This window comes from Procambarus clarkii, chromosome 8 (assembly GCF_040958095.1).
Source record: "Procambarus clarkii isolate CNS0578487 chromosome 8, FALCON_Pclarkii_2.0, whole genome shotgun sequence".
Lineage (NCBI taxonomy): Eukaryota > Metazoa > Arthropoda > Malacostraca > Decapoda > Cambaridae > Procambarus > Procambarus clarkii.
The window spans coordinates 52,868,867-52,891,811 of NC_091157.1; the positions used below are offsets into that span (position 1 = coordinate 52,868,867).

A 22,945-nucleotide genomic window follows, 5' to 3' on the forward strand; every position below is an offset into this window, starting at 1 on the left:
CACTAACAACTCACAGCACCACTAACAACTCACAGCACCACTAACAACTCACAGCACCACTAACAACTTGATGCAGCACTAACAACTCACAGCACCACCTAACAACTTGATGCACCACTAACAACGTTATGTACAATTAACAACATAATGTCCCACTAACAACTCAAAACACCACTATCAACTCACAACATCACTTAAAACTCACTGCACCACTAACATCTCACAGCACCACTAACAACTCACAGCACCACTAACAACTCACAGCACCACTAACAACTCACAGCACCACTAACAACTCACAGCACCACTAACATCTCACAGCACCACTAACAACTCACAGCACCTCTAACATCTCACAGCACCACTAACAACTCACAGCACCACTAACAACTCACAGCACCACTAACATCTCACAGCACCACTAACAACTCACAGCACCACTAACAACTCACAGCACCACTAACAACTCACAGCACCACTAACAACTCACAGCACCACTAACATCTCACAGCACCACTAACAACTCACAGCACCACTAACAACTCACAGCACCACTAACAAATTGTTTCTCACCTGGTGAGGCTTGTGACTACTGCGTTTGTTGCACACCCGTCGCTCATATATCCTCCGGGAAACCGGTAACCTTTATCAGATATGTAGTATGACAGTGCCTAAAAATTATATACAAAATTAAGTATATTCAAGATTATGTGACATCTTTCTCCTATATAAGAAATATAATATATCATGTATCATTACTATTTTCAAGTCCGGCAATTATATATTACACAAAATTACCACTTAATATATATAATACCTTTGAACAAAAATCATGACAAGAGTTTATTAAAAAAGTGATTGCGAGGGTACCTTAATTATGAGCGGGGAGGGCGAGGGGGTGACGGGGGCGTGGCACCACAGACACACAACGCTCTCCTGGACGCTCTTCCTCGCTACTAACACGTCCAGCTCGTCATGGGCGGAAAGGAGGGCATAGAGAACCGCATTGTTGATGGTTAAGAACTTCTTGGCTCGTGTCGAGGACACATACGCCTGCCTCGACATTTCATCATTATATGCATATAAGTCATGTAAGTTGAATAATAGGTTAATAATGCCATCTGTCAATATAACCCAGTCCCAGTCAAGTCCTTTGGCCATGTGAACGGTACTGAAGCATATATCTGCCTCGGATGCCTCTGTGTTGCACCTCTGAGTAAGCAGTCACGTGATAGGGTGTCCTACTCCCACTGTAATGGAACATATTAATTTTGGAAAGTAGCTCCCGGTCTTCACACGTTTTAGCAAAGTTCGTAAGGTCGGCTATGGTTCGAACTTGGCCACTAATGGATTCTGAATATTTGCTGATTCTCTTGTGGTAAGACCCTCCTGAATTTGATTTAAATTAAATATGTCCATAACATCGTCATATCCATACTTACTCAATCCACCAGCAAATGTCATGGATGCTGCAGTGTACTCTTTATCCTCACACATCTTCGTGGCTATTCTATAAAGTTCCGTATTTGTCATAGCTATATAAGCCCTTTTGAGTTTTGAGCTTGGGTCAAAAAGTTTAGGATCTGGAGCATGGACAAATGAGTCTTTTTTTCTTGCTCCGACGACAGTCCGGTGGGGAACCAATAGGCGAGCCTCCAGAGCACATTGTGCTACATATGACACCTCCGGTCCGAACCTGAAGGACTGGCTGAGGGAAAACTTGTGAGTGGCTGTCACCTTATCCAGGGCGCTGACTGTCCCTCCGAAGAAGCGCAGCTGTTGGCATGAGTCTCCCACAAACACCTGAAACATAAACAACAACACAATTCAATGACAACTGTCACCAGATGAAAATCTGCGCACAATAGATATATATGAAATATCACCCAGTACCAAGTAAATGAAGGGTGACGGAGTATAGGGTTGATGACAGCCAGCACCACATCATAGAAGGGTGATGGAGTATAGGGTAGATGACAGCCAGCACCACATCATAGAAGGGTGATGGAGTATAGGGTAGATGACAGCCAGCTCCACGACAAGGAAGGGTGGCGGAGTATAGGGTAGAATACAACCAGCACCCGTTAAGGAAGGGTGATAGAGTATTGGGTGGATTAGAGCAAACACCACATAAAGGAAGGGTTACGTATTTTAGGGTAGATAATAGTCTGCACCACTTCAAGAAAGGGTGACGGTGTATAGGGTAGTTGACAGTCAGCACCACATAAAGGAAAGTGACAGAGTATATGGTAGATGACAGGAAGCACCGCCTAAAGGAAGGGTGACATAGAATAGGGTAGTTGGCAGCCGACACTAAGGCAAGGAAGGTCATGGAGAATAGGGTATATGACAGCCAGCACCACATCATGGAAGGGTGACGGAGTAAAGAGTAGATGACAGCCAACACCACGTCATGCAAAGGTGATGGAGTGTAGGGTAAATGACAGCCAGCACAGCGTAAACGAAGGGTGACAGAGTGTATGGTAGTCGACAGCCAGCACCACGACATGGAAGGGTGATGGATTATAAAGTAGATGACAGACAGCTCCACTTCAAGGAAGGGTGACGGAGTATAGGGAAGATGAGATCCTACACCACATAAAGGAAGGGTTATGAAGAATAGGGTAGATTGACAGTCAGCACCACTTCAAGGAAGGGTGATAGCTTACAGGGTAGATGACATCCAGCACCGGTTAAAGGAAGGATGACGGTGAAAAGGTTAGATGACAGCCGGCACCACATCAGGAAAGGTGACAGAGCATATGTTAAATGACAGGAGCTCCACGTAAAGGAAGGGTGCCAGAGAACAGGGGAGATGATTACCAACACCACGTCAAGGAAGAGTGGCAGAGTATAGGGTAGATGACAGCATGCACCACAGAAAGGAAGGGTGATGGAGTATAGGGTAGATGTCAGCCAAAACCATGTAAAGGAATAATGATGGAGTATAGGGTAAAATGATAGCTACCACAACGTAAAGGAAGGGTAACGGAGTATAAGGTACATGACAGCCAACACCACTTAAACGAAGGGTGACTAAGTGTAAGGTTGACGACAGCCTGCAACATGTCAAGGAAGGGTGGCGGATTATAGGATAGATGACAGGCAGCACCACGTCAAGAAAGGGCAACGGAGCATTGGGTAAATGTTAGCCAGCACCACGTTATGGAAGTTTAAAGGAGTATAGGGTAGAAGACTGCCATCGCCACGTCAAGGAAGGGTGACGGTGTGTTGGATAGGTGACAGCCAGCACCATGTTGGAAGGGTGACGGAATATAATGTTGATGACAAGCAAGCACCACGTCAAGGAAGGGTAATGGAGTATAGCATAGATGACAGTTAGCAATACGTCAAGGAAGGGTGACGGAGTACAGGGTAGATGACAGTCAGCACCACCAAATAAAAGGGTTAAGGAGTATACAGTAGATGACATCCAGCACACCATAAAGAAGGGTGACGTAAAGAAGTAAAGAAAGTAGATGATTGCTAGCACCCCATCAACGTTGGGTGACGGAGTATAGAGTAGATGACAGCCAACATCAACAGAATTTAATAGTCGTGAAGTATAGAGTAATGACAGCCAGCACCATGTAAAGGATGGGCGACTGATTATAAGGCAGATGACAGCCAGCACCATCTAATACAAGGGCTAAGGAGTATACAATAGATGACAAGCCAGCACCACGTAAAGGAAGGGTGACGAGTATAGGGTAGATGAAAGCCAGCACACATAAAGGAAGGGTGACGGAGTATAGGGTAGATGAAAACCAGCACAACACAACGGAAGAGTAACGGAGTATAGGGTAGATGAAAGCCAGCACAATATAATGGAAGGGTGAAGGAGTTTATAATAGATGACAGCCAGCACCACGTAGAGGGTGCTGTGTGAGAATGTAGGATAGTGGGCAGCTAGCATCACGTAGGAGAGTGTAGGGCACTGGGCAGCCAGCATCACGTAGGAGATTATAGGGCACTGGGCAGCCAGCATCACGTAGGAGAGTGTAGGGTAGTGGGCAGGCAGCATCAGGTAGGGGAGTGTAGGTAGTAGGCAGCCAGCATCACGTAGGAGAGTTTAGGGTAATGGGGAGTTAGCATCACGTAGGAGAGTTTAGGGTAGTGGGCAGCCAGCGTCACGAAAGAGGGTGTTAGAAAGTGTATGAAAATTGGAAGCCAGCATCATGTCTCCTCTCCGGCATGCCTCCTCAGACCTCTCACTCGACAATCTCTCCGATCTAAATATAACTCGCCTGCCCTCTGTCCACCCTCCTCAGCAGTTCTCCAGCTGTTTTCCTTCTCTCTACAGCGTCGTCGTCCAATGCCCTGACCCCTGACTTGTCTGCCATCCTTCTTTCACTCTCACCCGCATCCCTCCTCTCTCCTCCAGTCCTCTTCCATTCTCTCTTTTCTCACCAGGTCCCTCACTCGCATCTCCCTTCTCTCCCCAGCTGCTCTACCCATTCCCTTGTCTTCCCTGCTGTTCTTCCCTCTCCCTTATCTCTCCTGCCGCTATTCACTGTTCTCTCCCAAGATGCTCGACCCTCTTAGATCTCTCCCCTGCTGCTCTACCCTCTCCGTTCTCTCGCCTGCTGCTCTACCCTCTCCGTTCTCTCGCCTGCTGCTCTACCCTCTCTGTTCTCTCCCCCCTGCTGCTCTACCCTTTCTGTTCTCTCGCCTGCTGCTCTACCATCTCCGTTCTCTCGCTTGCTGCTCTACCCTCTCCGTTCTCTCCCACTGCTGCTCTACCCTCTCCGTTCTCCACGCGCTGCTCTACCCTCTCAGTTCTCTCCCTTTCTGCTGCTCTACCCTCTCCGTTCTCTCCCCTGCTGCTGCTCTACCCTCTCCGTTCTCTCCCACTGCTGCTCTACCCTCTCCGTTCTCCACCCGCTGCTCTACCCTCTCCGTTCTCTCCCCTTTTGCTGCTCTACCCTCTCCGTTCTCCCCCTGCTGCTCTACCCTCTCCGTTCTCTCCCTCTGCTGCTCTACCCTCTCCATTCTCTCCCCCCTGCTGCTCTACCCCTCTCCGTTCTCTCGCCTGCTGCTCTACCCTCTCCGTTCTCTCCCCCTGCTGCTCTACCCTCTCCGTTCTCTCCCCTGCTGCTCTACCCCTCTCCGTTCTCTCGCCTGCTGTTCTACCCTCTCCTTTCTCTCCCCTTCTGCTCTACCCTCTCCGTTCTCTCCCCTGCTGCTCTAACCCTATCCGTTCTCTCCCCTGCTGCTCTACCCTATCCGTTCTCTCCCCTATCCGTTCTCTCCCTTGCTGCTCTACCCTCTCCGTTCTCTCCCCTGCTGCTCTACCCTCTCCGTTCTCTCCCCTGCTGCTCTACCCTCTCCGTTCTCTCCCTTGTGGCTCTACCTTCTCCGTCTCTCCCCTGCTGCTCTTCCTCTCCGTTCTTCCCCTACTGACCTTCGCACAGTGTTGGTTGAGGAGGATATCCAAGACGGCATCATTGATGTCCTCTGCTCCGTCGACCAGCAACACGTCATAGCCCTGGATACGAGGCTTCGTTAGCTGCCAGGCCTTCACCAGTCCGTCCTGTTGACAACACACAGCCGTCACACGTGCTCGCACCACAACATTTATATAAATGGAAAAACATACCATCTGTCAGTTGGGGTAACAATGGGAAGTATGCGATCCATCAGTGTTATTAAATTGGAAAATGTCACAAAGTTTCCCAGTTTTCCAGTACACCTCTCCTGGCTGCTGATTTCCCATTTTTTTTTTTTTTGGATATATACAAGAGTTGTTACATTCTTGTACAGCCACTAGTATGCGTAGCGTTTCGGGCAAGTCCTTAATCCTATGGTCCCTGGAATACGATCCCCTGCCGCGAAGAATCGTTTTTTCATCCAAGTACACATTTTACTGTTGCGTTAAACAGAGGCTACAGTTAAGGAATTGCGCCCAGTAAATCCTCCCCGGCCAGGATACGAACCCATGACATAGCGCTCGCGAACGCCAGGCGAGTGTCTTACCACTACACCACGGAGACTGCTAAAGAAATTTCAAGAAAGTGGATTACAACACTGTCAATAACACACCTGTGTCATGGACACCTGCAGCCTGGCCGAGCACTTGTTACAACACTGTTCATAACTCACTCACCTGTGTCATGGAAATTTGCTGCCTCTCCCAGCACCTGTTCATCTCCATCCACACTGACTCGCAGTGACAGGACCTGACAATACAAAAATTCAAATATAAACACAAAGTACATCGCAGATCAGTTATCGTCACTGTAACTACAGCGGAACATAATGCAATAGTTCTGCACTTGACCTTGCATCTATATGTGAAGATACAGGAAAATATTCTCCTCTAGCGCATGAGGGCAGTATGATCATCTAGTGATTAAACTTTCCTCCCACGTGGACACAAGAGCGTGTCCGACGGGGTCCACTTTAAGTTGCCCATATTGTATTGTTGGACATATTTTTATGTCCGACGAACAAATATTTCTATAAAATTCAATCTTATCTGATCGACTTGGGGATAGTATGAACATGTTTGCCATAAAATTTACGTTTTCTTTAGTAGCCACATAGCCTATTTGGGAGATCGGCAGTGTTGTATCGTGGTAAGGCTATTGTAGATCGCCGATGTGAGGTAACAGATAACACTTCGCCCACTTCCCACACTCTTGCGGGTGGGCTGCGGTCCTCATTCTTCATTTATATGCATATGTTCGTGTAGGGAATTTATTGCGTTTTTAAAGATACTAAATTTAAACGCTGTAGGACAAGTGTGGAGTTGACAACCCTGAAAAGAATGGAAACATCTCGTCGCTGTTTGGGCTAGTGATCGACGTAGTTTTCTTTATTGGTAGTGGTTTAAATCACAGTTTGATGACATTTTATACATATGTTTTTCTAGAACATTCTATTGCGAACACATTGGTACAAAAATGAAATGTGTACATCAAAAATTAAGATCAGAACAGTGAAAAGAGTATACACTTTTCAGTGTTTCCGCTGGATCCCCCGAAACGCCAAGAGCACTTTGAGCTTAGTTTTTCCTTGTTCGCCGGGAGGCTGAAAGTGTTATATTAATTAACTTAAATTAAATTAGTTAAGAGAAACATGATTCTCTAAGGGAAGTATGTACCTCTAGGGATGTATGCTTCCCTAGCGCTTAAGGGAAATATACTCATTTGGCACTCAAGGGAAAGTATGCTACTTTGTTACTTAGGGAAAATATGCCCTCTTAGCGCCCAAAGGAAAATATGCTCATCTAGCATCCTAGGGTAAGTGTACATCACCAGTGATTCCGGGTAAGTGAAAAGTTCCCCTCCAGTGGAAAGTTGTAGCCAGTATTCCTCTCATGTGGGAAGATGCAGCCAAGATTCCTCTTAAGTAACGAGCTCCAAACCACATTCCCAGTAAGGTTGCAGCCAGCATGCCTTTTATATGAGGAGCTACAGACTACATTCACTTTAAGTGATGTTTACAGACCACATTCACTCCTCATGTAGAGAGTTGCAGCCAATATTTCCTTCAAGTGACAAGTGAAAAAATACACCAAACATTCCCCTCAAGTGCATAAATACAGCAAACATTTCCCTCAAGTGGCCAGTTGCAGCCAACATTTCCCTGAAGTGGATAAATACAGCAATCATTCCCCTCATGTGGAGAAATACAGCAGATATTCCCTCTAAGTCGGGAAATACAGCCAACATTTCCTATAAGCAGAGCTAAAGCCAATGATCTTCTCAGATTGAAAATTGCAACCAACTTTGCTCTCGTTGCACCCGACGACCTGCCATGTTCTGTAGTGTTGGTGAGAACCACAGCACCGAGGACCCTTACTCAGCCGGAGTGTGTTCCTGTTCCACATTTACTTCAAGTTGCTGGTGTTCAGATCAATAGATTCACGACAGGTGATACGGCAGGCCGATAGACGGACGACATGAGACTCTCCACTCTATTCCACAATGCTTGGGAGACCAGTGGGGAGTTTGGTGTCCTTTATCTTGGTATTGGGATTCCATTTTAGTGATTGCAAAAAGGGAACAAGAGTTGCAATGATTATTGCATTCAAGTGGGAGAGCAATAGTCCGCATTCCTTTTCAAGTGGTAGAATAAACAACATTCCCTTCAAGTCGAAAGTTATAGCCAAACTTTTCCCTTAAGGTGAGAGTTACAGTCAACAATTCACTCAGTTGGGAGAGTTACAGCCAACATTTCCCTCACGTGGAGAATTATATTCAACATTCACCTCAAATGGAGTTACCAACACAATTTCTTGTTTTGTACTTGTCTAGTAGGTCAGTGAAACAGTGAGATGAGAGTTACCTTTATACATAACGTTTCGTCGTTTAAGGGATTAATCCAGACTAACATAGCATCACGTATGTCTGCTACAACTCATACCTTCTCCCCATCTGAGGAAAAAACCTCATCTTTTCTTTGTCACATAATATTATTTCATTAAATCAACATGAGTTCGCAGTTGTCAAGGTTGTCTTTACTGTATACATTGATGCATTACTTGTACTACCGTTGTGTCTCTTTGCTACTTCCTGAATGCACTAAATGCAAAAAAAAAACAGTTGCTTTCTCTAATGTCAGTGGAGTCCTCTTGAGGTGATACCCCGTCAACAATGTGTCAACACATCTTGCCTTGACACGCACTGGACCAACACGTTAACTTACCAGCACAACACATATTGGACTAACCTCAACATGTACTGAACCTGTATTTTATATTACAAAACTCACCAACATATCGGACTAACCCTCAACATGGACTGAACCTACACACTATATATTACAGACTCAGCAACATATTAGACTAACACTCAACATGGACTGAACCTTCACATTATATTACAGACTCATCAACATTTTGGATTAACCATTTACATGGACTGAACCTACACTTTATATTACAGACTCGCCAACATATTGGACTAAACTTCTACTTAAACTGAACCTACACATTATATTACAGACTCAACAATATATTGGACTAACTTTCTACATGGACTGAACCTACACCTTATTACAGACTCAACACCACGTAGACTATCCTTCAATATGGACTGAACCTACACATTACATTACAGACTCACCAACATATTGGACAAACCATCCACATGGACTGAGCCTATACATTATTTTACAGACCCACCAACGAATTAGACTAACACTCAACATGGACTGAACCTACACATTATATTAAGGACTTATCAACAAATTGGACTAACACTCAACAGGAACTGAACCTACACATTATACTACAGACTTAACAACATATTGGACTAACACTCTACATGGATTGAACCTTCATATTATTTTACAGACTCACCAATATATTGGACTAACACTCAACATGGGCTGAGCCTACACATTATAATGCAGACTCACCAACATATTAGACTAACCATCTACATGGATTGAACCTACACATTAATTTACAGGACTCACCGATATACTGGACTTACGATCTACATGGACTGAACTTAGACATTATATTATAGGCTCACCAGCATATTGGATTAACACTTTACATGACGGAACCTACACATTATATTACAGATTCAACGACATATTAGACTAACCTTCCACATGGACTGAACCTACACATTATATTACAGACTCACCAACATATTTTACTAACACTTAACATGGACAAAACCTACACATTATATTACACACCAACAAATTGGACTACCTTATATCGACATTCGTCCGTCAGGGTCTCAATTTCCCAAATATGGCGCGTGTCGTTGGGCACGTGCTGCAGGGTGATGTACTCGTTCGAGGAACTCATGAAGCAATCAATAGTTCTTCTTACCAAGTCAAGAGTCTTAGAGCTGTAAGTTGTTGGAAAAGTGTACACACTTATTAGGGCAGTTTACACAAGTATGACAGATTGTACACAAGTTATTGGCAGAGTATTCAAAAGTTATATGAAGAGTTCACACAAGATATTGAAAGAGTGTACACATGTTATTGTAATAGTGACACAAGTTATTGGCGAATATTCAAACGTTATTAGGGAATATTCAAACGTTATTGGGGAATATTCAAACGTTATTGGAAATTTTCAAACGTTATAGGCGAGTGTACAAAAGATTTTTTTTTTTTTTTTGAGATATATACAAGAGTTGTTACATTCTTGTACAGCCACTAGTACGCGCAGCGTTTCGGGCAAGTCCTTAATCCTATGGTCCCTGGAATACGATCCCCTGCCGCGAAGAATCGTTTTTTCATCCAAGTACACATTTTACTGTTGCGTTAAACAGAGGCTACAGCTAAGGAATTGCGCCCAGTAAACCCTCCCCGCCAGGATACGAAACCCATGACAAAGCGCTCGCGGACGCCAGGCGAGTGTCTTACCACTACACCACGGAAACTGTTCACCACGGAAATATTGGAATGTGTACACAAGTTATTGGAAGTGTACACAAGTTGTTGGAAGAGTGTATACAAGTTATTGGAATAGTGCAAACAAGTTATTTATTACTGTACTGCGATTATAGCCACCAGGCAGCCCTATAGAGTAAGTGTAGCCACCAGTCATCTCAGTACTGTGATTGAAACAAGCAGGCAGCCTGTAGTGTGAGTGTAACTATCTGGCACCCTTATAGTGTGAGTGCACCCACCAGGCAGCCCTGTAGTGTGTGTGTAGCCACCAGGCAGCCCTGAAATGTGATTATAGCCACCAGTCTGCCATGCAGAGTGAGTATGACCACCAGGCCGCCCTGAAATGTGAGTGTACAATCCAGGCAGTCTTGTAGTGTGGATGTAGCCACCAAGCTGCCATGTAATGTGTAATAAAGCTGCCCTGTAGTGTGATTGTAGACCCCATGCAACTCAGTAGTGTTCTTGTAGCCACCAGGCAGCCTTGTAGTGTGACTGTAGTCACCAGGCCCACCCTGTAGTGTGAGTGTAGCCACCAGGCTGGGCTGTAGTGTGAGTGTAGCCACGAAGCTGTTCTGTAGTGTACCTTGTAGCCTCCAGACAGCCCTGAAGTATGGATGTAGCCACCAAACTGCCCTGTAGTGAGAGTCTAGCCATCAGGCAGCCCTGAAGTGTCAGTGTAGCCACCAGGAAACTTTGTAGTGAGATTGTATCCAATAGGTAGCCTTGTTCCACTAAACATTTTCCCGTTTTCAAAACGTGCTTAAAACGACATTTCATTGTTTTGGGTACGTTTTAAATTACATTTAATATACATGTTTTTAGAATTTAAAAGTACACGTATAAAACATGAGGTCATAACGTTTTAATAAATGTTTTAAATGTTATGCGATAACGTTTTGGAGCAGAAGTTTTTAAAATGATAGTTCTAATTTTTATTTATTGCAATTATTAGGAAAAATTATCTTTATTGCATTTAGAAAAATGAAGAGAGGGAGAAGAGAGAGATACAGCAAAATAGAGAAAGAGAGAGATGGAGACAGACAGATAAGAGAGAGATATAGAAGAGAGAGAGAGCTTAGAGGGAGAGAGAGAGAGAGAGAGAGACAGAGAGAGAGAGAGAGACAGAGAGAGAGAGAGAGAGAGAGAGAGAGAGAGAGAGAGAGAGAGAGAGAGAGAGAGAGAGAGAGAGAGAGAGAGAAGAGAGAGAGAGAGGAGAAGAGAGAGAGAGAGAGAGAGAGAGAGAGAGAGAGAGAGAGAGAGAGAGAGAGAGAGAGAGAGAGAGAGAGAGAGAGAGAGAGAGAGAGAGAGAGAGAGAGAGAGAGAGAGAGAGAGAGAGAGAGAGAGAGAGAGAGAGAGGAGAATCTCAAGAGAGAAGAACTTGGAGAGATAGAGAAAGAGAAAGAAAGAGAGAGAGAGAGAAGAAGAACTTGGAGAGATAGAGAAAGAGAGAGAGATAAGAGAAAGAGAGAAGAACTTGGAGAGAGAGAGAGAGAGATAAGAGAAAGAGAAGAAACTTGGAGAGAGAGAGAGACAGGGCTGCTATCGTGCTGGTCGCTAGGCTTCTGCCAGGGGTTAGCTATCCCTGTATATGATTGTTGGAGACCCCGGGCAGCATGTGGCAGAAGTCCTCTGCCAGTGTGTAGCTGGAGAGCGATAGTGGAGAATAGGCACCTCGTGATACTGTGTCGGTGGACTGGCCCACGTATAAGGTGAACTCGCTAATGTTTCTCAGTACGTGTGGACGAGGTACTAGGTGGTGGAAACACTGGGGTTGACGAATACTGCATAGTGTGCGTTTTGTGTGTCCGTGTGTGCAAGTGACACTATTGTAATAAGTATAGTAATAGTCTATTTATTCAAATATTTTATTGGTGAAAGTGTAAATATATTGGTAAAGGAAATAGTGTTTTGTTCATCCCCCTTTTCTCTATTGCACAATATAACCAATTCCTAAGAGCGTACTACTGACTTGGGGTCGGATACACTGAAAGAGGTTCTTCCATCAGGAACCCGGTTACTGGTCCTAAGTGGCTGTAACAGTGAGTGTAGCAACCAAGCAGCCCTGTAGTGGGAATGTGGACACCAGACAGCAAGAAAGAAAGCGGTTACAGCCCCGCTCCTGTGCCAGGTAAGTCCACTACGGGCTCACCATAGCCCGTGCTACTTGGTACTAGTTCTGAAAAGCTGAATCTAAAACAACAACAGCAAAAAAGTCTGAGTGTTGTCACCAGGCAGCTCTATATAGTGAGTGTAGGCTCTGCTGTTATTGTTTAAGATTCATCTGCAGGGAACAAAAAGTTCCAAGTAGCACGGATATGGTGAGCCCGTAGTGGACTAACCTAGCACAGGAACGGGGCTGTAATGTGTAGCCACTAGACAGCCCTGTAATGTGAATGAAGCCACCAGGCAGCCCCTGTAGTGTGATTGTAGCCACCAGGCGACCTTGTAGTGTGAGTGTAGTCACAATGTAGCCTTGACGTATGAGTGAAGCCAACAGGCAGCATTGTGGTGTGAGTGTTGCCAACAGGCAGCCTTATAATGTGAGTGCAGCAAACAAGGAGCACTGAAATGTGAATATAGCCTCCGGGCAGCACCTTAATGTGAGTGTAGCCACCAGGGAGCCCTGTAATATGAGTGTAGCCACCAGGGAGCCCTGTAATATGAGTGTAGCCACCGGACAGCACTGAAGTTTGTGTATAGCCACAAGGCAACCTTGATGTGTGAATATAGCTACCAGGTAGACCTGTAGTGTGAGTATAGGTACCAGGCAGACCTGTAGTGTGAGTGTGGCCACCACGCAGCCCTGTAATGCGTGTTTAGCCATCAGGCAGCTCTGGAGTGTGAGTGTAGCCACAAGGGAGCCCCTGTAGTGTGAGTGTAGCCAAATGGCAGCTCTGGAGTGAGAGTGTAGCCACAAGGGAGCCCTGTAGTGTGAGTATAGCCACGTTGCAGCTCTGGAGTGTGAGTGTAGCCACAAAGGAGACCCTGTAGTGTGAACGTAGCCGACCAGGCAGCCTTGAAGGTTGAGTGTAGCCAAAAGGGAGCCTTGTAACGTGACTGTAGCCACCAAGAACCCTTTAGTGTGAATGTTGCCACACGCAGCCTTGAAGTAAGAGTAGCCACCAGGGTGCCCTGTAGTCTGAGTGTAGCCTCTAGTAGTGCAATAATCTAGTGTATTACTCTAGTAGTGTAATAATCTAGTAGTGTATTACCCTAGTGGTATATTAACCTAATTGTGTAATAACAAAGAGGTGTAATAATCTAGTTTAATAACCTAATGTGTAATAATCTTTTTTAATAACCTAATGTGTAATATTCTAGTAGTGTAATAACATAGTGGTGTAATAATCTAGTAGTGTAATAACCTAGTGGTGAAATTATTTAGTGATGTAATATTCTAATTGTGTAATAACCTAGTGGTGTAATAATATAGTGGCTTAATAGTTATATATAATTTATAATATTTTAAATAAAATCCTAGTGCTTTAAAAACCTAGCTGTGTAATAAACAAGTAATGAAATATACTAGTAGTGAGACAACCTTGTGGTGTAATAACCTAGTGGTGAAATACCCTAGTGGTCTAAAACCGAGTTTAGTATTAACTTGGTTTTGTAATTCCCTAGTGGTATAATGCACTAGTTGGGTAATAACCCTAGTGGTGAAAGAACCTTGCGGAGAATACCCAAGCGGTGTAATAAGCTAGTAGTGTAATAACCTTGTGGAGTAATAACATAATGGTGTAATATCCTAGTGGTGAAATAATCTAGTATTGTAATAATTTAGTGGAGTAATAACCTTGAGGTGTAATAACCAAATGGAGTAGTAGTGAAATAAGCTGGTGGTATAATAACCTAGAGTAGTAATAACCTATTGGATTAATAACCTATTAATGTACTAACCTCGAAGTGCAATAACCTAATTGAGTAGTAACCTAGTGGTGTAATAGCCAAGAGGTGTAGTAAGCTGGAAGTGTAATAACCTAGTGGCATAATAACCAATTGGCGTAATAAGCTAGTTGTGTAATAGCATAGTGATGAAATAACCTAGTGGTGTAAGAACCATGTAGAGTAATAGCCTAGTGGTGTAAGAACCATGTAGAGTAATAGCCTAGTGGTGTAAGAACCATGTAGAGTAATAGCCTAGTGGTGTAAGAACCATGTAGAGTAATAGCCTAGTGGAGTAAGAACCATGTAGAGTAATAACCTAGTGGTGTAAGAATCATGTAGAGTAATAACCTAGTGGTCACACACAGAGATCACACTAACGTGATGCATCAAATGAACAAATCCACAAGGGCAGTGACGAGGATTCGAACCTGCGTCTGGGAGCATCTCAGACACTGCCTTAATCGACTGAGCTACGACAGGGTAAAATGGGTTGAAACCGAAGTTGTACTGAACTTACTGGATCCCGTAGCCTTTCCGAGGCACAAACCAGGCTTTTACACAATCCCCCCCCCCCCTGCACCCGAGCAGAATGGATTTGTTCAACCTAGTGGTGTAATAATCTATTGGTGTAAAATCCTGCTGGTGTAGTAACCTTGTGGTGTAATACCCTAGTGGTGTAATAATCTATTTGCTTAATAACCTAGTGGTTTAAAACCTACTTTTGTAATAAACCAGTGGTGAAATACCCTAGTGGTCTAAAAAACGAGTTTAGTATTATCTTGGTTTTGTGGTATAGTGGTATATATAGTATTATACCCTAGTGGTATAATACACTAGTTGTGTAAGGGTGAGAGGGTGTGTTAGCCGGAGCTCCTAAGTGTAGTTATATTATCATAGCAATATGGAAGTTGTAGTGAGGGACCTGATGACTCTAGTTGGAGCCCTGAAGACAGAGTTGGACTCTTTACGGGAGGAGGTACTACAGCTGAAACGACAACAAGAAGAAACGAAGGAGACCAGTAGTAAAAAGATCTCGTCTTGGAAAGTTGTAAAGTTCAGGGGAAGAAGAAGACTTTGATAAAGCCGCCTACAGACACCCTAAGAACTTCTAATTCATTTGTCATATTGGAGGACGAGTGCTGTGGTGAGACTGCAGATCACGCGAAAGGGAAAGCAATGAAACGCAGGCCCCTCAGAGAGTAAAGGAAGTACCTAAGCGAACTTTAGTTGTGGGAGATTCCCAGATATGATATTTGGATAGAACGTTTTGTGCTAAAGATTGTGAATATCAAATAAATGTATTAAAACTATTTCACACAGATAGATATATTAGACGAGGAGGGGAGTAGCCATATATGTTAGGGACAATTTGAAATGTAGTCTCAAAGAAAGTTTTCAAAACTGAGCCACATACAGAAACTATTTGGATGGAATTAAACGAAAAAGCAAATAATATTATAATAGGAGTTATATATAGGCCACCAAATTTAGACAGAATGGAAGCAAAGCATCTATGGGATGAAATATCTAGAGCATCTATATCTAACAGTATTTATGTCATGGGTGACTCTAATTTTAGTGGAATAAACTGGTTAAACAAAACAGGGAATAATGAAGCAGAAGATTTTCTAGAATTAATTGACGATTGCTTCTTGCGCAACACATTAAGGAACCAACGCGGGGAAATAATATTTAGATTTAGTGTAAACTAACAGGGAAACACAAATTAAGGACATCGAAATAGGGAGTGAGCTAGGGAACAGTGATCATGAAGAAATCAGGTTTAGCATTGAATGGAATATATCTGTAGGAGAAAATTCTGTTAGTGCCTCACTTTCGAAAAGCTGATTTCAATAGCCTAAGAAATTTTTTGGGTCAAATAGATTGGAAAGTTTTGGGAATAGGGTGTGGGCCTGTCTTGGAGCAAGACGTGAACCCAGCGATAGGTGACGTAAAATGGGTTTCGATGTGGATTCAAATATATAACCTATTTAAAAATATTCTAAGCAAAGCCCAGGAATGTAGTATACCATATAAATTGAATAGATTGAATACTAATAATCCAAAGTGGATAACAAAGGATCTGAGGAACCTTATAGGTAAAAAGAGAGCGTGGTACAAAAAGGATTAAGAATTGGGAAGTCAGTTTAGAACAGGAATTCGTACAACTGGTTAGAAATACTAAAAAAGAGATAAAGAAAGCAAAAAGAAACTTTGAAGTTCGCATAGCAGAGCAAGCGAAGACAAATCCTAAAGGGTTTTTCCAGCTATACCGGTTGTATAGCTGGTTTTTCCAGCTATACCGGTTGTATAGCTGGAAAGGGTTTTTCCAGCTATACATGTTGTGTGTCACTATTAAGCTGTACAAGCAGCTGTCATACATGCTGGACATGCAGTGTATCACAGTTAAGCCGTACAAGCAGCTGTTATTCATGCAGAACATACAGTGTCACTGTTAAGCCGTAAAAGCAGGTATCATACATGCTGGACATGCAGTGATTCCCTGCATGTATGACAGTAGATGTCATAAATGCAGGAAATGCAGTGTATAACTGTTAAGCTGTACATGCAGCTGCCATACATGCTCGACATGCAGTGTATCACTGCTAAGCCGTACAAGCAGGTGTCATAAGTGCAGGACATACAGTGTGTCACTGTTAAGCCGTACAAGCAGGTGTCATACAAGCAGGACATACAGTGTGTCACTGTTAAGCCGTACAAGCAGCTATCATACATGCAGTGTGTCACTGTGAAGCTGTCATACATGCAGTATATCGTTAAGCTGTATATGCAAGATATACAGTGTGCCACTATTAAGCTGTAATAGCAGCTGTCATTCATGTAGGACAAACAGTACGTGTGTCCCTATTAAGCTGTACAATCAGCTACTATACATACAGGAGAGGCAGTGTTTCACTCATAAGCTATACAGATAGCTGTCATACATACAGATAATTAATTCCAAGGGAGTTAAGTGTCCAATGACTTAAATGATCAACATGAAACATAATATTATACCAGACTTTCACACATCAATTCTCTAATGTTTGTGATGACATTTAAATTAGACATTGAGAAAATAATGTAGTAATTTAGTGACCATATTTCAACACATCCTACTGTTCATTGCCTTTGCTGGTCTTACCTGGTTTTTGACTGGTTACATAAGTCGATGAACTTAGATATATCAATCAGACCAAATGTGTCCTCCAATTTATTAATTGACGAAAACCTGAAAAACAAAAGAACAAAACATTATTGAATAATAATTTCTTCCAAACCAACCATAAAGATTTGTTGCTCTTTTGAAATCCCTAATCCAAACACTGTAATGTCATATTTCTTGAAATATTAAGATAAATTTGTTTTGTCCATCACATTGATGAAGACTGGTGCGGGCGAATAGTTTCCTCATGAACCTGGAGAACAGCAGGAAGTTGCTTTAGTACAACTGCCATCAACTGTAGATCAGTCAGGTTCGTATATGACTATTACATTTCCAAGGCCAAGAAGAGAGACGGAGTTAAGATCAAACACGCGACAACAGCACTGCCAAGTGTTAGGTTCAGATAATCTTAAACCAGCACCAGAGCTTTAGTTTGAGGCTCTAGTGTGCGTGTAGCCACCAGGCAGCCCTATAGTGTGAGTGAAGCCGCCAGGCAGCCCTATAGTGTGAGTGTAACCACCAGGCAGCCCTATAGTGTGAGTGTAACCACCAGGCAGCCCTGTAATGTGAGTGTAGCCGCCAGGCAGCCCTATAGTGTGGGTGTAGCCACCAGGCAGCCCTATAGTATGAGTGCAGCAACCAAGCAGCCCTGTAATGTGAGTGTAGCCACCAGGCAGCCCAATAGTGTGAGTGTAACCACCAGGCAGTCCTGTAATGTGAGTGTAGCCACCCGGCAGCCCTGTAGTGTGAGTGTGGCCACCAGACAGCCCTGTAATGTGAGTGTAGCCACCAGGCAGCCCTGCAGTGAGAGTGTAGCCAACAGGCAGCACTATAGTGTGAGTTTAGCCACCAGGTAGCCCTATAGTGTGAGTGTAGCCACCAGGCAGCCCTATAGTGTGAGTGTAGCTATCAGGCAGCCCCTATAGTGTGAGTGTAGCTACCAGGCAGCACTATAGTGTGAGTGTAACCACCAGGCAGCCCTATAATGTGCGTGTAGCCACCAGGCAGCCCTATAGTGTGGGTGTAGCCGCCAGGCTGCCCTATAGTGTAAGTGTAGCCACCAGGCAGCCCAATACTGTGCGTGTAGTCACCAGGCAGCCCTATAGTCTGCGTGTAGCCGCCAGGCAGCCCTGTAATGTGAGTGTAGCCACCAGGCAGCCCTATAGTGTGAGTGTAGCCACCAGGCAGCCCTGTAATGTGAGTGTAGCCAACAGGCAGCCCAATAGTGTGAGTGTAACCACCAAGCAGCCCTGTAATGTGAGTGTAGCCACCCGGCAGCCCTGTAGTGTGAGAGTAGCTACCAGGCAGCCCTGTAGTGTGAGTGTAGCCACCAGGCAGCCCTGTAATGTGAGTGTAGCCACCAGGCAGCCCTGTAGTGAGAGTGTAGCCACCAGGCAGCCCTATAGTGTGAGTGTAGCCACCAGGGAGCCCTATAGTGTGAGTGTAGCCACCAGGCAGCCCTATAGTGTGAGTGTAGCCATCGGGCAGCCCCTATAGTGTGAGTGTAGCCACCAGGCAGCCCTGTAGTGTGAGTGTAGCCACCAGGCTGCCTTGTAATGTGAGTGTAGCCACCAGGCACCCTGTAGTGTGAATGTAGCCACCACACAGCCCTGTAGTGTGATTGTAGCCACCAGGCAGCCCTGTAGTGTGAATGTAGCAACCAGGCAGCCCTGTAGTGTGATTGTAGCCACCATGCACCCTGTAGTGTGAATGTAGCCACCGGATAGCCAAATAGTATGATTGTAACCAGCATGCTCAACTTACTTTGTTCCAATTTGTGCTAAAGCCATAGACTGAGCAGTGTTCACCGTAACATTGATGGGGAATGTTTGTGAACATTGTTCTTCGAGTGACTTAGTGGGGACAAGCAGGAGAAACCTTGTGTGTGGTCGCTCTTGGCACAACTTCCGCAGGGTTGTAGTCTTGCCTGCTCCTGCAAAGGCGTCGATCTTCACAACCTGGACAATAATTATAACATTATTCACAAACTGGACAACCATCTTTAATGTCATTGACAATTAGCATATCTATTATTCTAGGTTTCAGACCCTAGACAACAAATTAAAAATATAATTCATAACCTGAACCACCAGTTATAACATAATTCACAGCCTTACAACAATTATAACATCCTCAAAGTTCAGGCAATTATTATATCATCATTCACAACCTTGACAACAATAATACAGTCATTCACAACATGGACGGGAAATATAACATCCATTGAAACCTGGACAACAATTATGACATCATTCACAACATGACAATTATTTTAGCATCATTCATAACCTGACAACAATTATCTGCTTGATTATAATATTACCTGCTTGCAGGCGATGAGTCACAATAACGTGGCTGAAGTATGTTGACCAGACCACACACTAGAAGATGAAGGGACGACGACGTTTCGGTCCGTCCTGGACCATTCTCAATCGACTTGAGAATGGTCCAGAACGGACCGAAACGTCGTCGTCCCTTCAACTTCTAGTGTGTGGTCTGGTCAACATTACCTGCTTGAATTATATCATTCTTCACAATCTGGACAACAATTATAACATTCTTCTCAACCCGGTACTGTAACTGTACAACCCGGTGTTTACTGTAAGTACACACGTAGTGACGTTACTTATATGACTGTCTTCTGTAAGTTCACAAGTAGTAACGTTACTTATATGACCGACAGTAAAACACACATTGCGAAGTTACTTACATGACTAGCTGTAGGAACACACATTGCGAAGTTACTTTCATGAATGGATCTAAGTACACACGGAATGATGCTACTTACTTGAATGGCTTTTGTAAGTGCACACGTAGTGACGTTACTTACATGACTGGCTGTAAGTACATACATTATGGCGTTACTTACATGACTGTCTTCAGTAAGTACACACACATTGTTACGTTACTTACATTACTGGCAGAAAGTGCAAACTAAAGGACGTTACTTACATGATTAGCTTTTATTTTATGATTGATGATTCTTAGTTGTTCTTGAGTAAGATGAAGAGTCTCGCTGTGGATGACCTTCTGTGTTCTATGTTGACCTGACGCCACCTGCTGCCGCTGTTGACCCACAGACACCTGCTGCCGCTGTTGACCCACAGACACCCGCTGCCGCTGTTGACCCACATACACCTGCTGCCCCTGTTGACCCACAGACACCTGCTGCCGCTGTTGACCCACAGACACCTGCTGCCGCTGTTGACCCTCAGACACCTGCTGCCGCTGTTGACCCACAGACACCTGCTGCCGCTGTTGACCCACAGACACCCGCTGCCGCTGTTGACCCACATACACCTGCTGCCCCTGTTGACCCACAGACACCTGCTGCCGCTGTTGACCCACAGACACCCGCTGCCGCTGTTGACCCACAGACACCTGCTGCCGCTGTTGACCCTCAGACACCTGCTGCCCCTGTTGACCCTCAGACACCTGCTGCCGCTGTTGACCCTCAGACACCTGCTGCCCTGTTGACCCTCAGACACCTGCTGCCGCTGTTGACCCACAGACACCTGCTGCCGCTGTTGACCCTCAGACACCTGCCGCTGTTGACCCACAGACACCTGCTGCCGCTGTTGACCCACAGACACCTGCCGCTGTTGACCTACAGACACCTGCTGCCACTGTTGACCCAGACACCTGCTGCCGCTGTTGACCCTCAGACACCCGCTGCCGCTTTTGACCCACAGACACCTGCTGGAGCTGTCGACCTTCAGACACCCGCTGCCGCTTTTGACCCACAGGAACCTGCTGCTGCTGTTGACCCACAGACACCTGCTGGAGCTGTTGACCCCAGACACCTGCTGCCGCTGTTGATCCTCAGACACCTGCTGCTGCTGTTGACCCTCAGACACCTGCTGCCTCTGTTGACCCACAGGCACCTGCTGGAACTGTTGACCCACAGACACCTGCTGGAGCTGGTGACCCTCAGACACCTGCTGCAGCTGTTGACCCACAGACACCTGCTGCAGCTGTTGACCCACAGGCACCTGCTGGAGCAGGTGACCCTCAGACACCTGCTGCCACTGTTGACCCACAGACACCTGCTGCAGCTGTTGACCCCCAATCACCTGCTGTAGGTCTTCGTGATAATTTATTCCTGCAGTTCTTCATCTGTTCTCATACAGGTGTAGTGTATAATTCACCATGTAGTAGTACCTGTAAGTAAATCATAGAGGTAGTATATAATACACCATGTGGTAGTTCCTCTAAGATTATCATAGAGAAATTGTATAATACAACAGGTTGAAGTAGCTCTAATGTTATCATAGTGAAAGAGAATAATACACCTGGTGGTGGAACCTGTATGGCTTTTCATAGTGGTAGTGCATAATGCACTAGGTGGTAGTACTTGTAATGTTATCAAAGAGGTAGTGTATAATACACCATACAGAAGTTAGTACCTGTAAGGCTATCATAGCGGTAGCGTATAATACACTAGGTTGTAGTACCTGTAAGTTATCATAGAGGTAGAGTTTAATACTCCAGGTGGTGGTACTTATCGGAAAAACAACCCCATTTATTAACTTTCAATACATTTGACAAATATTCTTCCTGTTTATTTACTACTAACAAGATAACTCAAAGAAAACGAGATTGCCGTGGATTTTTCCCTCAGAAGAACACGAGGAAATCATTGCAATATGTCACCATTAACCTCACCAGCTAATAATATCGTGAATTCTTCTTAAAACATCAGTCTCTGGACTGTAAACATCATAAAAATATTTCCCTTGAACGAACTTAAATTAACTATAATTACTAAAATTGATTAATTATTAACCCTCTTTCTACTTCTTGATAAAACACCATCTGATGTTCACACCAATGTGGAAGACTCACTGCTATGACGCTACTTGTTACAAAAGTCCCTAGACTCTACTTTGTCGGACACTCAACCTGTTAGAACTGTCCCAAGTCCGGACCTGTTACAACTTATTCCATCTGTTACGTCAGATTTCTGTGACGCTCAACTTGACACGTCAGGTCGTTCTGATGTTACACTCTGTACGTCAGGTAACTGTGACGCTACACTTCGTACGTCTGGTTATTTTGACGCAACACTTGGTACATCAGGTATATGTGACGCTACACTTCGAACTTGAGGTCACTTTGACGCTACACTTGGTACGTCAGGTCATTTTGACGCAACAATTGGTACGTCAGGTCATTGTGACGCAACAATTAGTACGTTAGGTCATTGTGACGCAACACTTGGTACGTCAGGTCATTGTGACACTACATTGGTACATAAGGCCATTGTGACGATACACATGGTACGTCAGGTCACTGTGACGCTACACTTGGTACGTCATGTCATTGTGACACTACACTTGGTACGTCATGTCATTGTGACACTACACTTGGTACGTCAGGTCATTGTGACACTACACTTGGAACGTCAGGTCACTGTGACGCTACACTTGGTACGTCATGTCATAGTGACACTACACTTCGTACGTCAGGTCATTGTGACACTACACTTGGTACGTCAGGTCATTGTGACACTACACTTGGTAC

General features: G+C 44.4%; 1 protein-coding gene across 1 annotated transcript; it reads right to left on the minus strand.

Moving 5' to 3' along the window:
• Positions 1 to 1,323: 1,323 nt before the first annotated feature.
• Positions 1,324 to 19,422, minus strand: LOC138361528 (F-box DNA helicase 1-like). Its single transcript, XM_069320813.1, has 6 exons — positions 19,187 to 19,422; positions 17,402 to 17,488; positions 9,674 to 9,815; positions 6,107 to 6,179; positions 5,405 to 5,562; positions 1,324 to 1,803 (listed from the first exon to the last, which is right to left on the minus strand). Exons 1-6 carry the CDS (start codon positions 19,420 to 19,422, stop codon positions 1,324 to 1,326), a joined length of 1,176 nt encoding a protein of 391 aa, XP_069176914.1.
• Positions 19,423 to 22,945: the final 3,523 nt, after the last annotated feature.

What these genes read in the sequence shown, in the direction of transcription:
- LOC138361528 (XM_069320813.1), bottom strand. Translation starts at nt 19,422, where the DNA reads ATGGTTGTCCAGTTTGTGAATAATGTTATAATTATTGTCCAGGTTGTG. An exon ending in TTAGCACAAATTGGAACAAA is followed by an intron (nt 17,489 to 19,186) that starts GTAAGTTGAGCA and finishes TTTGTTTTTCAG; the next exon opens with GTTTTCGTCAATTAATAAAT. An exon ending in CGGACGAATGTCGATATAAG is followed by an intron (nt 6,180 to 9,673) that starts GTAGTCCAATTT and finishes TTGTATTGTCAG; the next exon opens with GTCCTGTCACTGCGAGTCAG.